Source organism: Gracilinanus agilis, chromosome 1 (assembly GCF_016433145.1).
Source record: "Gracilinanus agilis isolate LMUSP501 chromosome 1, AgileGrace, whole genome shotgun sequence".
Lineage (NCBI taxonomy): Eukaryota > Metazoa > Chordata > Mammalia > Didelphimorphia > Didelphidae > Gracilinanus > Gracilinanus agilis.
In genome coordinates, this window is record NC_058130.1 from 719,725,701 (window position 1) to 719,739,887 (window position 14,187).

Here is a 14,187-nt window from a genome sequence, read left to right on the forward strand (position 1 = left end):
GGCTCGGACGGTGCGCGGGCGCACTGGAAGCGCTCCGGACTAAACCAGAATCCTGGCTCCGCCCAACCCTCCTCCTCCTCCCCTTAGTCCCCTGGGGGGGGGGGCCGAAGCTGAGCCCTTAAAGGGCCAGCGCGCCTCTCCCCTTCATTGAGCTCTGCGCAGCTGCTCCCAGGCCGGGGAGGGGCGTCCCCCCACCCCCGCCGTGCTCAGGTGCATTATGGGAGGCCCCCCGCCGGGTTAGGGGAAGGGGGCGAGGGGGCGGAGCGCTGCAGTTTGGTAAAGTTAACTTTCGGTTCGGGCCCTGGAAATTTGGACCTCGGGGTGGGGGAGAGGAAGATCCCGGCTCCAGGGCAGAGGAGCCGGAGTAGGGGGGAAGCTGGTCAGCCCCCTGGCCGCCTCGTGGAAAGAGTCCAGCGCACTGAGCCCCCGGGGCGCGGCGCGCTCTGACGTGGGCGGCGGCTGGGGTGCGAGCGGTGTCCAGAACGAAGGGGAAAGGCGGGGGGACCGAGGAGGTGGCTCTCCTCCTCCCCCGAACCCCCATAGCAAAATGCAGGCCCTGTCATTTCTTCCAACCAGGCCCCTAGGATTTGCTTGACCTCATTTTTCTTATGAGTTGGATGGCATTTGGCAGATGTAGGAAACTGAAGCCCAGAGAGGGAAAGGGACTCGCTCAAGGTCACTCAGCGATCCAGGACTAAAGTTTCTTAAAGGAACAAGCCCTAGGAACTGGGAGCATCCTTTCTAGCCGAGTGGGAGAAAAGAAAACTGGAGGTTTGGGGGGCAGGGCAGAGGTAAAGGCCCCCTAATTTCTTGATTTCATCCGACCTCCCCAGAAGTGCCCTCCATGGAGCCAGAAGGGGCCGTGGCCAACCTAGCTTCCCAGGGCCCTGGCCAACTCCAGGAGCCCCCCATCCTCCCTGCCTTTGGCTCGCAGCCCGAAGACCCTGGCCAGGACAGCTCCGATGGTTCGGATACAGTATTATTGCCCCTGTATCCTTCTACTCCAGACTCCGGGAGTCCCGACCTAGATGGGGTCCTCACTGCACCTCATAGTAAGGCCTTTCTGGGGGAGAGTTCTGGGATGGGGGAAAAGCATCAGATTACAGTCTCTCTAGGAGAGATAGGTACTATATCTGTTATTAGGCCCCATTTTACAGATGAAGAAACTACATGAGGTTCAGAGGAGTTATTTTGACTTGGCCAAAGTCAAGAGCTTCATCTTGCCTTCTGCTAGATATCTTTCCCAGCCTTCCTCTTTCATGTTACCTTTATCTATCCAGCGTATTTTCTCAAATGAGATAGTTGTAAAATGTTTAGCACAGTGCCTGGCACAGAGTAGGCCTAGGCACTCATCATTTGTGCCCTTCCCTCTCCCCTTTATATGTACTTGGTATTTACATGTTGTCTCCCCCATTTGAGTAGACACTCCTTGAGAACAGGGAGTAGTTTTGCCTTCTTTTGGATCCCATGCCTGGCATATAATAAATGCTTGTTGACTGACAGATGGACACAGAACTGGGATCCAAACCCAGGCCTTCTGACTGCCAGTCCAATTGGACTTTAGAAATCTAAATTATTTTTTCTTCTCCCAGGGAAAAGAAAGCTCACAGTTTTCTCCTGACTTCTCCTTTCCTAACCCAGCAGGCAGTTCCTTGAAGCACTCTACCACCCTGACCAACCGGCAGAGAGGGAATGAGATTTCAGCACTGCCTGCCACACTGGACTGTGAGTATATCCCTGTAGACCAAAGATTGGACTCTGGGAAAGGGTTGTTAGTCTGGAGGGAAAGCCCTTCTGGAAGGAGTCAGACTCATTCCTAGAATTTTCAGCAAGCAGGACCCTTAGAATGTAGAACATAGAATATAAAAACTGGAATGGGGTGCCTTTGAGAGTGTCTAATCCAACTTCTGAAATGTAAAGATAAGGAAACTGAGGCTCAGTGATGGAAGGGGACATAGAGTAAGCCACACAGCACATTAGTGACAAACCAGAAATCTATTCTCTTGATTTTTAGCCCCAGGGACTTTCCTGTTTTATTGTCTTAGAAGTTTCAGAAGTTACCTCCCACCCCTAACATGAAATAGACACTTTCCCTCCCATTTCAGCACCTGAAATCTTCCTATAATCTGTGCCTTTTTCCCTCTTCCCTGTGTAAACAATAGCCCTGTCCATCCACCAGCTCGCTGCTCAGGGAGAACTGACCCAGCTGAAAGAATACCTTCTAAAAGGTATGTGACTCTTGTCTCCTATCTGACCCTTGCAATCCTCTCCCCTTTCCCCAGGAGCTCAAGCTTGAGCTATATACATTCATAAGATCCCTAAGCCCAGGACCTGTGCTCCTCAGTCACTCCAACCTCAGCCTACTTTATCAGAGGTCCAAATGGGGAAGGTCATAGATGGAGTGGGAGCAGAGTAGAACAGCTATTGGAGCAGAAGAGGGACCGAGAGAGCTCAGGCCCAATCTACCTAGGGTTGATACAACTCAGGTAACTTTGTTCTGTTTCAAGGCCATGACTGCCACCTCCTCTGCCCCAAGTTAGAGAACTTGGAGTGCTGAGCTAGAAGGATCCTTAGAACCCAAACATTTCCCAAGCAGTCCTCATCCTGCCCCCTTCGTTTTCTAGATGCTCAGAGAGCCCCATAGTGAGTAAGGGGGAGGCCCAAGACCAGGATCTAGGTCTTCCAGTTTCCATCCACTTGTTCTCTGCACCTCACCCAGGCCCTCAGGTGGCTTCCTCATTCCATCCATTCCTTTGGCCATGGAGAAAAGTTTCAATTCAACCCATCCTCACAGTTGAGGCCAAAGCTCAGAGACCACCGACTAGAGGGACCCTGGAGCTTCTTTGTCACCTCTGTACAATGACCCCCTTTCAGAGCAAGACTTAAGCCCTTGGGCTCCCTGGACTGTCTTGTTGCCACACACATTTGCACCCAGGAGAGCTGGGGGAGGCTCTGCCCCTCCTAGCCTTAGGGCCAGCTTAGTGGTAGGCACAGCCAGTTCTTCCCATCCTACCAGGTGACAACTTGGTGAACAAACCTGATGATCGAGGCTTCACCCCGCTGATCTGGGCATCTGCTTTTGGAGAGATCGAGACTGTTCGTTTCTTGCTGGAGTGGGTAAGAGGGTGAGGGAGGCTGTTGGGTGGCAAGATCTTGGGGATGTTTTTCTTTTTATCCCACATTCCCCTGCTCAGTTAAGGAAAATTAGTTGCTCAAGCATAGGATGGGGAGATGCAGCTGTTTAATAATAGCTGGCATTCATGCAGTGCTTTAAGATTTGCAAAAAGTATGTTAACTCGTTGAATTTTTATAACAAAGTTATAAGGTAGATGCTATTATCCCCACTTTATAGATGAGAAAACTGAGGCTGAGAGATTAATTTGTCTTGCCTGGGGCACACAGCTAGTGAGTATCTGAGGCAGGATTTAAACTCAGATCATATGAACAACTAAGTTGTGGGGATGCTCTTCCTTGGTGACAATCAGATTTGTGACTTGGCAAACAGAAAGCTAATGTAATCTTAGACCATGCACATATATGCAGTAAATGTCTCATGTCTTGAAGGAAAGAGGTGATGTCCACTATTTCCTGCCCTGAAATATTTTATTTAGTTCATCTGATCATTTGTAGTCATTCAACCCCCAATGCTAAGCTTTTTTTTTTTTTAACTCTTACCTTCTGTCTTAGAATCACTATTGTGTATTGGTTCCAAGGCAGAAGAGCAATAAGGACTAGACAATGGGGGTTAAGTGACTTGCCCAGGGTCACATAGCTAGGAAGTGTCTGAGGTCATATTTGAACCCAAGATCTCCTGTCTCTGGGCCTGGCTAAGCCACCTAGCTGCCCCCATCTAATGCTTTTTAAATATTGTATCATGTGGAAATTGGAGCATCCTCCAGAGGAAAATAGAGGACTTCAGACCATATGGAGGATGTTAATCTTGCAGAAGAGACTTTTTAGGAGAGACATGATTCCTGTCTCTAAATAACTGAAGGGATGAGCAAGGTCAAAGCAGAGAAAAATAGATAGAAGTGATAGGGAGACAGATTGGGGAGAGCTCCAAAACAAGAATGAATTAACATTTGGGAAAGACCTTGAGTGCCAAATTGAGGAGTCAGAACTTTAGAGAACAGCAGCAGAGCTAAAGGAAACCTTAGAATCTAACTGCAGCCTGTCCTAGACTGGGAAACAGAGGCCCCTGAAATAATAAGTCCTTACCTTGTCTTCAGAGGGGGCAGAATAGAATAGAACAATGTCTTTACCAAAATGGTTTTGACAAAATGGATTCAGCTCAACATGAAACAGGACCAGAGTTCTCCATCCTTGTCTCTGTGACTCTCTTGGCTCCCCCCATCCCTTCCTCATCAAGGGCTCACCCACCTTCTTGCCCCACAGGGTGCTAATCCTCACGTCCTGGCCAAGGAACGAGAGAGTGCCCTCTCACTGGCCAGCACTGGTGGCTATACGGACATCGTGGTCATGCTTCTGGAGCGGAATGTGGACATCAATAGCTATGATTGGGTAAGGCTGTTTGGCCCCATCAGGAACCCCTAGTGCAGCTTCCTCCTATATCCACTTGTGTCTGCTGTAGTCATCAGAGGAACCCTCTCTTCCATATTTCATCACCTGGAATGGGCAGAGAGGGAGAGTGGTTCTGAAGCAAGGGGAGCTGAGTTCAAATTCTAGCTTTGCTATTTACCTCCTAGGTGAACTTGAGCCAGTTCCTTAACCTCATTCTCTTTGCCCATTTTGACCCTCTAATTTTATAGATAATCTCATAGATCCCCTCCAGTTCTCAATCCTGTGATGGTCAGTAGTCAGGCAGAGACCTGGCAGGTCCAAGAGGCTTTGGAGATTGATTTTCAGTAATCTCCCACCAATGTGTCCTTGGTGCTAAGTTTTGCCCAGGGCTTTACTGGACTCACAGAGCCTCTCTACAGCCCTTCATAGTAGTTGCTCTAGGGGTTAATATTCCTTTTGTACCAATAAGGAGCCTGAAATTTCTCCAGTCAGAGCTAATGTGTCAGGCAGGATTCTCTGGTCTCCCAAGGCCAGTGCTCCTCTCACTGTCCCATAGCCTTTCCCAGTGGAGGTAGAGCAGTGATAAATGGACTTGGCTTGTATTAGTGGGGTTGGGAGAAGATAATGAGGCTCTTTGGCTAGAGGATGGACCCTGTGGTGTTATGGAAAAGCCACTAAGTTGAGGGAGAAGAGCTGAATTTAAATCCTGCCTCTGCCACTGATTTGTTGGGATCTTGGGTAAATTACTGCCCTTCTCACTTTCTCTACCTATAAAGTGAGAGGTTGGACTAAATCAGTTTCTCAACGTTGGGTATTTCAATAGAATTAATGTCCTTTGTAGTCTCTTGTATTTTATTTCATGCATTTAAAATTATTTTGAGTTCTTAGACCTTGCCAAGCTGCCAACATGGTCCATGACCCAGAAAAAGCTAAGAACCCCTGGCCTTAGTGAGCTATTTTAGCACCAACTTTCTAGAGCTTTCTTACATGGATGAGGTCTTTAGGAAGCTGAAAGGCTCTGGGAGTTCATTACTATATATTTGGGAAGCTGAATCAACAGCATACCTTTAGGGTTCCTACTGCCTGCCTGGCCCTAGGGATAGCCAAAGTTCATATTGTCCAGCAAGAGAGGCCTTTCCCAAATGATAAACTATTCTCACCCTTGCCCCTCCTCCTCCAGAATGGTGGGACACCGCTGCTCTACGCTGTGAGGGGGAACCATGTGAAGTGTGTGGAAGCTCTGCTGGGTAGGTGGGGTCATGGAGTGGAACTTGTGGCCCCCGGTGTTACATGGGTGGGTGGAAGAGGGGAGCCTCTGCTAGTTCACACTGCAATTCCCACCTCCTTCTCTCCTCTTACTGGACTAGGAGACTTCCTATCAGTTTTCCATTATTTCATGGACAGCCTTCATAGGCAATGAGTTTGCTAAAATAACAACAGAGGCATCAGATGTGCAGCCCACAACGTTCCCAAATGTGGCCCAAACCAGATTAAAATGTAATTGGGAAATATTTAACAAAATAACTAAAAGTATAGGTATCCTTCCACATTGCAGCTTTTCCCAGTCAGTTTCAATGTATTGAAAGTTGGCATGAAAAATTAAATGGGAATTTTGGAGGAGTTTTAAGGAAGCTGGAGATGATATACAAAAAACACAGAAAAAAAGTTTAGGAACTCAGAAATGCATAAAATATATGTATAGTATTGTATAATAGCAACATATTTTATCTTTTCATACCACAAATATACACAATTTCTTTTTAAAAGTAAGTAAAAAGTTAAAGTTTGCAAAAAGAAAAAAAAGCCAGCAAAATTTTTTTGTGGATTTTCTGGCTTGTAGGGACACTGTAAACCTATTCCTATAACGTGGAAGGGATACTATACAATAAAACGTAGACATTATATTTTAAAACTAAGTCAATACATAACCTGCAAGGATCCTTGTGTACAAATTCTCATGTCTCCCCCCACTTCTGTTTGAGTTTGACTAGTCAAAATCACTTAGCTGAATTTCTTGATTTGTGGAGATCTAAATAACTCCACTCATTTTGGGGCAGTTTTTCTCAGCCTGTGACCAGCTTATCTCTGCTGAGCAATCAGGGGCTGATTTCAGGATCCCAGATCAGGCCCCTGTTGATCCACAAAAGCATTTATTAAGTGCCTGTAATGTGCCAGACACTGAGCTGTGTACCAGGAATAGAATGGTGAAAGTGAGGTGGTCCTTGCCTGGGAATCCAAGTTGGGAGGAGGGTATGACTGCCCTCCAACCTCCAATGGGAGCTGAGCCTTTCCTCTACCCACTCCCCCTTTTCTGCTTTGGTTTTCAGCCAGAGGAGCTGACCTAACAACAGAAGCAGATTCAGGCTACACCCCAATGGACCTGGCTGTGGCTTTGGGACACAAGAAGGGTATGTACATTTCAATGTATAAAGGGGCAGCCATTCTCTTTGGCCAATGATAGGAGCAAACTCTCACCCCCAAGACAGTCAGTGAGGGGCAATTGGGTGGCTCATGGATTGAGATGGAGGCCCAGAGATGGGAGGTCCTGGGTTCAAATCTGGCCTTAGACACTTCCTAGTTGGGTGACCCTGGGCAAGTCCCTTTAACCCCCATTACCTAGCCCTTACCACTCTTCTGCCTTAGAACTAATACACAGTATTGATTCTAAGACAGAAAGGGCTTTAAAAAAAAAAAAAAAAAGGGCAGTCAGTGATATTCAGAATTCACCCCCCCCCCAACCAATCCAGTTCAATTCAACAAGCATTTATTTATTCAGCACCTACTATGTGCCAAGCCTTGTGTAGGGAGCAAGGCCAAAGACAAAAGTCCCTATCCTCAAGGAGCTCACATTCTACTGAGTGAAGACAATACATATACAAATAAATACAAAATATATACAAAATAGTTTGTGGTGGGGAGTACTTTTTGATCTCTGGGAGGCAGGTATTGCTAGTATCATCCCCATTTCATGTTGAGGAAACTGAGACTCACAGAAACTAAGTTTCCAATCACAGAGCTGGTAAGAGGCAGTTTAGAACTGGTTTAGGTAGGATGACTTGAGTTTGAATCCTGCCTCAGACATGAACTAGCTATGTGACCCTAGTTAAATCTCTGGCTCTGCCTGTTTTCTTATCTATAAAATGAAAGCTAGCTTTAAATCTTTGACTCTAAGTCCAGCACTAAAGCCCCAAGACTCTGCTTCTCAGTAGTCTTGTTGATAAGATGCTGTAGGGGAGAGGACAGTGGTTTCAGAATCAGGAGAAATGGGTTCCAGCCCCACCTCTCTAACACTTATCGGTTCTGTAGCCCCAGACAAGCCTTCCCCCCAATTCTGAATTTAATCCTAATTCCTAGCCTCACCCTTTTCCTCAGTTGTGTAAAATAGGTATCCTACTACATGCACTAACCCAACCCCATAGGGTTGCCAGGAAGTGAGCACTTTCCCAGCCTAAATATAAAAGTTTTTGTCAGGGCCTCTGTTGGTACCCCAGGGGCTCTAGCCAGTGCTGAGGTTCCATCTAGGCCCAGCCCCTCCTTGGAGTGACTGACCTCTTCTCCCTATTTGAATCAATTTCACCAAAAGATCAGAGATCAAACTCTAGCTCCCAGAAAAAAATGTGTATTCTTGGGGAGCTCTGTGTTCCTGTCTCTGGGGAGATCAGCACCAAGCTGTGAGGCTTCTACTTTATCATCCTCGTTTTAAAGATAAGGAAACTTGGCCTCAAGAGTAGTAGGGCCTTGCTGACTTATGTCAGAGTTGGGATTAAGTCAGTTCCAAGCCCCTGGCCCTCGGTGTTCCCCAGTATCACCTCTTTGTGTTAGTAGGGCTGGCAGAGGGGGCTTTAGGTTCTGAGTTATCTCTCACTCCCTTCTTTCTGGGCTTCAGTCCAACAGGTGATGGAGAACCATATCCTTAAGCTTTTTCAGAACAAGCTGCTTCCAGAGACAGAGTGAAGGGCGCCAACTCCTGCCTAGGACATTGGACTTTGGTCCTTTGCCTTCCATCTGGTGCTCAGGAAGGCCAGTCCACTAACAAGCCAGTTCTTTAATACCTATGCCAGGGAGGACAGATCCAAGAGGAGGTCTACCTCTTCCTATGGCTGAAGGCTGTATACCTTTCCCTAGCCACCTACAGAGCTTTGGGGGAGACCACATCCAAGAACTTGGTGCCCAATGGTCATGTTGTCCAGTGGGACATGAGGGGCAACCCTGAATGGGAACAAGGCAGCTTCTCTCCTTCCCAGGATCAGGGGAGGGACTGTGTTACTGGCTAATGACTTGCCCTGGCTGGAAATGTGGCTCCCACTCCACCCAGACAAGCTAGCTCCTCTGCTACCCTAGCAGCAGCCGCCCTACAGGTAGTCCCTCCCTCCCTGCCTCCCCCTGAGCCCATGAAATGGGAACGGTAATCAATAAAGCCAGCTGCTACTCCAACACAATCAGGGCCAACATAGGCTGTTCCTCCCCATCCTTAAAGCAACCAGGCGAGAACATTTGAAACCCTATCTTGGGAAAAACTGGCTGAAAAGAAAATGCATAATTTTAGCCTAGAAAAGAGGTGAAATGGCTGCCACACTCAAAAGCTGAGGGGCCTTCCTGGAAAGGGATTAGGCTTCCTTTCTTTTGTTTCAGGAAACAGAATTAGGGGTGGCAGTTAGAAGGAGGGCAGATTTCTACTATATATGGAAGAACTTTATAACAATCAGAGCCATCTGATGATGGAACAGGTAAGGGCTATTTAAACAGAGGCTAAGTGATCCTGATTTAGTTTTTTTTTTCTTCTCTTTTTAAATTAGGAAGCATTTATTTTCTCCCCAACCCCTTAGAGGGAAAATAAATGCTTGTAACAAATGTGCATAGTAGGCAAAACAGATTCCCACACTGTCCAGGCTGGAAAAAAAACCACTCATTTTGCTTGTCGCATCTCACCTATCAGGTCAGTAGCAGTTTCACCTTCAAATCTCTAGAATCTCAGGTAGTATATTGATCAGAATTCTTAAGTCCTTCAAACTGTCTTTACAATGTTGCTAGTGTAGAAGTTGTTTTCTAATTAAGCCTGGCTTCCAGTGAAGATTAAACCTCTGAGGCTCCTTTCTGGGATTCTCTTCCCAAATCCTTGGAGGGAGAAGATGGGTGGTGACCAAGCTGGCTCACTTAAGCCAGAACTCTTGTCTACTTCCTGGCCATCCCAAACTCCCAAAGATAGTTTGATAGGCCCAAACCCAAGCCCAACTTCTGCTCTGTCCTTCAAGTAGACTTTCCTAGGAGGTCCTGCCTGATCTTGGAAGCAGGCTGGACTGATGAAGAAACTGCTCACAGCTTCTCCCCAAGAACTCGAAGGTGGTAGATGATGATTCGGCCAAAAAAGTCAGTGCTGTTTTCGAAAGTTACCTTCAGCTTGTCCAGTGTGACATCTGCCACTGGGAAGGTGTAACTAAAGAGTGGTCAAGGGAAAAAGGACAGACCTAGGTGTACCCACCCTCACATTGGACCATTTTCAACATGCTCAATATTCATAGCAGGCAGAAGGACACCTCTTGGCAGGAGCAGAGAGGTCATTGCCAGGGGGCTTCCTCACATATGGATAGACATTCTTTTCCTTCTTTTCTCCCCATCTCCCACCAGGGCTTCCTGTGATACCTCCATGTCCCAGAGCCTGCCATACCCATCCTCCCCAGCCTCATTTCCATGAACCACTCTTCCCCCTTCCACAGAGCACAAAGGATATCTGGAGGGAATTGTTGTCTTGAGGGTAGAAATCCCCAATCTTCTCTAGGGACTCACTCTTCCTACCACCTGTTGTGAAGAAAGGGAAAGGAAAAGGCTCAGCTCTAAAGCCCTAACAATGGAGGCCAAGGCCAAAACATTTCTCTTTCCCCTCAACCCCTTGTTACCTTCCAAGCGGCCCTGGCGGCTTGCAAACCCACCCTGGAATTGGATCTGTACCTGAGACACTCGGACAGATTGTGGGAATTCCAGCATCACCCACTGGGAGGAGCCCTGAGATCAGACAGCCAAAGAGAATGGGATTAGACTCAAGTAATAACCAGCACCCCAGGAACCCCACCACAAGGCTCAGTGGGGATGGGGAGAGCCCAGGTCTCAGCTTGCAGTACGGAGATACTAAGTACACCAGGTTCCTGAGCAGAGCTGTTCTTTAGAGCTGTGGGGCACAAGGTGTCAGAGGGTCCCATGGGAATGCCCCTGAATGACCTTTAGTTTCAGTAAAAAGTAACAAAAGCCAGGGGAGGCTACTCAGTGTGAAGAGAGAAAACTAGGCCCTTGTGTTAGCAGAGAGAGGGTGGGTAGGAGCTAGAAGAGGCCTTGAAAGTCCAACTTCCACATTTTATGGGTAAAGAAATGGAAGGCCAGAGAGACTGACTTGCCCACTGTCACCCAGCTAAAAAACCAGCAGAGGTGGGATTTGACCCCCAGGTTCCAGGTCTAAATCCAGCAGTAAAAACAAGTTGATAGTCTAAGCCAGGGGTCAGCAACCTTTTTGGCCATGAGAGCCATAAACGCCACATTTTTTAAAATGTAATTTCGTAAGAGCCGTACAGTGCTCACAGTGCCACTCCTGTAACAGTGCCTGAAAAAAAAAATGGACTTTATGGCTCCTGCAGAAAGAGCCATATCTGGCCCTCAAAAGAGCCAGATATGGCTTGAGAGCCAAGCATTGCCGACCCCTGGTCTAAGCCTTCTGGTATAGAAGTCCGATTTCTGAAGGCCCCACCCCCATGTCACCTGGTCAGAATTCCAACAAGTCTCCTCCTGCTCGTCAAAGAGGTGCTTCTTTCCAAACTGCTTCACATCCCGATTGAGCACAGAGCTCACTCTGTGGAGACACCAGGGGTGGGAGGCCATGAGGCTTATCAGTCAGCTCCAGGCCCTGGAACCCTGATCTGGCTGGGGGCCCTGCTCTCACCTGCTCACAGTCTGGCTGCAGACCAAAGGCATGGGGGTGGCCATAGCGGAGGAGCCCTCTGCTGCTCACCTGTTGTCAGCTGCAGGAAAGGGCAAAAACAGCAGATTCAGTCACTGGGCCTCAGGCAAATCACAGCGTCTGTCTCGGTTTTCTCAAAACTGTAAAATGGGGCTAATAGCGATTGGGAGAGTGGCTGGCCCGTATTAGGTGCTTAGTAAATGTCTCTTCCCTCCTACCCACCCAAGGGGACCTGGGGAAGAAGACATTAGAAGGCACCGTCACAGAAACCAGTGTGAGTAAAGAGCCCCAACACCGGGCCTCTTGGAGGGGGAAATCTCTCTTCAGCCCCTGCATTTAACAGGGGAAACCGAGGCCCAAAGCAGGGGAATAGCTTGCCCACAGAGCTAGGCCTCCCCCCTGCCGGGGATCTAGACACTGCCCGCTGCTTCCCCGCTCCCCGAAAGGCTCTTCTCCCTTCCAGTCTCCGATGACTCGGGCAGAGGAGGAGCTTAAATTTTAAAAGGACTAGAAGAAGGGAGCGCCCAAGCTCGGTCACGTGGAGATGGTAGGCGCCCCTTTTCTCCCAGCCGCCTGGCTGACCGGAGGAGGCCGGCGCGAGCCAGCGAATGCACGTGGGGATCCCGTTCAGGCCAGCTCCGGGGCCGGAGGTGCGCAGGGCGCAGGCGCAGGCCAGCGGGGCAGGCACCGAGAAGCAAGGAAAGGATAGGTAGGGGGATGTGGAGCGCGGGAACGGTGAGGCAGGAAGTGCTTCCTGGTGCAGGCCCGGGGTACTGGGCGGGGACGAGTGAGCCTCGCCCCACCCCAGACCTTAAAGAGCTCGGGCCGCTGGAGCGACCCCGCCCCGTCCCATCTTGTCCAGTCCCGGGCCTCCGCCCTCTGGGCTGTGGGTTTGAGCAGCCTTGTGACTCTTGCAGAGGGTCCTTTCCCAGAGGCCTGTGGGACCAACGACTTCTAACCCCAGGATTGGCAAGAATCACCCCAATTCCAGTGGCGCCCCGTTACCTCCAGGACCACAATCTTCCGTTTGGTTTTTAAAGCTATTCACCACCTGGTCCCGCCCCGTCTACCTTCCTACCTCCAGACGCCGCTTCCAGCTCAGTGCCCTGGGCTCCCGGCTGTTCCTCCCACGCGATACTCCATCCCAGGCTCCCGACGCTCTCTCCCCAAGCCTGGAATGCTCTCCTGCTGGTGTCTTCAAGTCAGCTAAAAATCGCACTCTTAAAAAAAAAAAAAAAAAAAAAAACACCATAAAACAAAAAACGCCTTTCTGTTATTCTAGCGCCTTCGCTCCGAAATCGTCCTCGGTTTATCCCGTACCATAGTTTGCATGTTGTCTCCCCCGTGAGACCGAGACTGGCTTTTGCCATTTGCTTTGCATCCCCAGCGCTTAGCAGAGTGCCTGGCAAGTAGAAAGTCTTAATGTGTGCGAGGTGACTGACCCATTCCTGCTGGGCTCAGTAATGGCCCCCACCCACCCTGGAGAAATGCTTTTGAAAATCTTGTGTTACTAAGGATCTTCCAGGGGAAGCTAGCTAAAGGATTGGGGGTGCTCCTGTACTCTTGGGGCCTGGGATTCTCTTCCTGACCCAAGCTGCTTCCAGCAGGGCTCTGATAGGAACTCATCCTGCCTCAGTTAAAAATCCTTGGTGATAGGGAGCTGAGTAGCGACTTTTCACTTGGGACAACTTTCATCTTTGGAAAGTTTTTCTTTGCCTGAAACCTCAAACGTGCTGGGCAAATTCCACCCACCTGCACCTAGTTATGCCCTCTGGAGCCAACCAGAACAAATCTAGTTCCTCTTTCAAATGGCAATCTTTCCCTCATTCCCCCTGCCAATCCTGAGCCTTTTCTTCAAACTAAACCTCAACCCTCTCACCAAGACTTCCTCCTGTTGCATGGTCTCCAATCTTTTAACCTTCTGATTGTCCTTCTCAGGATATGTTCTAGTTTGACAATGTTCTTCCCAAAAAATTGGTATCTAGACTAGGTGGTGAGATGGATAGAGGCTCAAGAAGGCCTGAGTTCAAATCCAATTTCAAGATATATAGTATCTATGATATATTTGCTGGGAAAATCCCTTGACTTCCCTCAGCCTGTTTCCTCATCTGTAAAAGTCAGATAATAATAGCACCTATTTCCCAGGGTTGTTGTGATGATAAAATGAGGTAACATGTAGAAAATACTTTAAAGAACTATGTAAATGCTAGCTATTAATATCAGGGTGTTAAAATGTGATCTGATCAGGGCAGAAAAAAAAAAAAGAACTATTACCTCCCTTGTTTTAATATACTTTACCTTAGAATTGCAACCTAAAATTCCTTTAGCTTATTTTGGCTAATAATTCTTCCTAGTTCAGGTCATCAGCACTTGACAAATGTTATGGGGCCATAGGGAAAATCTCGTTTTCAGGCTGGAATTTAGGAAAGCCAAGAACAATGGATCAGGTAATCATTATAGTTTTGTTCCTTGTTACCTATATAACCTCATAAAAGTCCCTTCCCCTCTTTGGGGCCTTAATTTCCTCATCTGAAAAGTAAGTTTATGAGTTTAATTAATTTTCTCCAAAGTCCCTTCAGGCTCTCAATTTTATGACTATAATGGCCCATCTTTCTAGCCTACCTAGATCTCTTTGGAAATTGACTCTGGCTTCCAATATGTTTGCTTTCCTTCCCCACTTTGTGTCATCTGCAGATCTTATAACATACCATCTATCCCTTTAT

The 14,187-nt window shown here is 48.1% G+C and overlaps 2 protein-coding genes across 8 annotated transcripts; one reads left to right on the forward strand and one right to left on the reverse strand.

The window, feature by feature from the left end:
* Positions 1–479: 479 nt before the first annotated feature.
* Positions 480–12,991, forward strand: RFXANK (regulatory factor X associated ankyrin containing protein). Of its 6 annotated transcripts, none has more exons than XM_044671413.1 (8): positions 480–1,052; positions 1,642–1,725; positions 2,163–2,228; positions 3,017–3,117; positions 4,396–4,521; positions 5,702–5,768; positions 6,849–6,929; positions 12,382–12,991. In XM_044671413.1, exons 1-8 carry the CDS (start codon positions 845–847, stop codon positions 12,420–12,422), a joined length of 774 nt encoding a protein of 257 aa, XP_044527348.1. In that variant the 5' UTR covers positions 480–844; the 3' UTR covers positions 12,423–12,991. The 6 variants fall into 6 exon arrangements, with proteins under 6 accessions (XP_044527348.1, XP_044527326.1, XP_044527333.1 ...); XM_044671391.1 differs by lacking the exon at positions 12,382–12,991 and adding an exon at positions 8,408–8,960; XM_044671398.1 differs by lacking the exon at positions 12,382–12,991 and adding an exon at positions 8,408–8,960 and having other exon boundaries at positions 1,645–1,725.
* On the reverse strand, positions 9,060–12,429 carry LOC123243227 (nuclear receptor 2C2 associated protein). 2 transcript variants are annotated; one of them, XM_044671451.1, is made up of 6 exons: positions 12,047–12,429; positions 11,447–11,525; positions 11,266–11,356; positions 10,416–10,521; positions 10,250–10,317; positions 9,060–9,951 (listed from the first exon to the last, which is right to left on the reverse strand). In XM_044671451.1, the coding sequence occupies exons 2-6, from the start codon at positions 11,488–11,490 to the stop codon at positions 9,835–9,837; spliced, it is 426 nt and encodes a 141-aa protein (XP_044527386.1). In that variant the 5' UTR covers positions 11,491–11,525; positions 12,047–12,429; the 3' UTR covers positions 9,060–9,834. The 2 variants fall into 2 exon arrangements, with proteins under 2 accessions (XP_044527386.1, XP_044527378.1); XM_044671443.1 differs by lacking the exon at positions 12,047–12,429 and having other exon boundaries at positions 11,447–12,026.
* Positions 12,992–14,187: the final 1,196 nt, after the last annotated feature.

Excerpts from the sequence above, each read along its gene's own strand:
- RFXANK (XM_044671406.1), top strand. The coding sequence starts at position 845 with ATGGAGCCAGAAGGGGCCGTGGCCAACCTAGCTTCCCAGGGCCCTGGC. Across the intron at positions 1,034-1,610 it reads GGAGTCCCGACCTAGATGGG|TTTTCTCCTGACTTCTCCTT; the intron begins GTCCTCACTGCA and ends GAAAGCTCACAG. Across the intron at positions 2,229-3,016 it reads GAAAGAATACCTTCTAAAAG|GTGACAACTTGGTGAACAAA; the intron begins GTATGTGACTCT and ends CCATCCTACCAG.
- LOC123243227 (XM_044671451.1), bottom strand. The coding sequence starts at position 11,490 with ATGGCCACCCCCATGCCTTTGGTCTGCAGCCAGACTGTGAGCAG. Across the intron at positions 10,318-10,415 it reads CCGCCAGGGCCGCTTGGAAG|GTGGTAGGAAGAGTGAGTCC; the intron begins GTAACAAGGGGT and ends TCTTCACAACAG. Across the intron at positions 9,952-10,249 it reads AAGACAACAATTCCCTCCAG|ACCTTCCCAGTGGCAGATGT; the intron begins ATATCCTTTGTG and ends CTCTTTAGTTAC.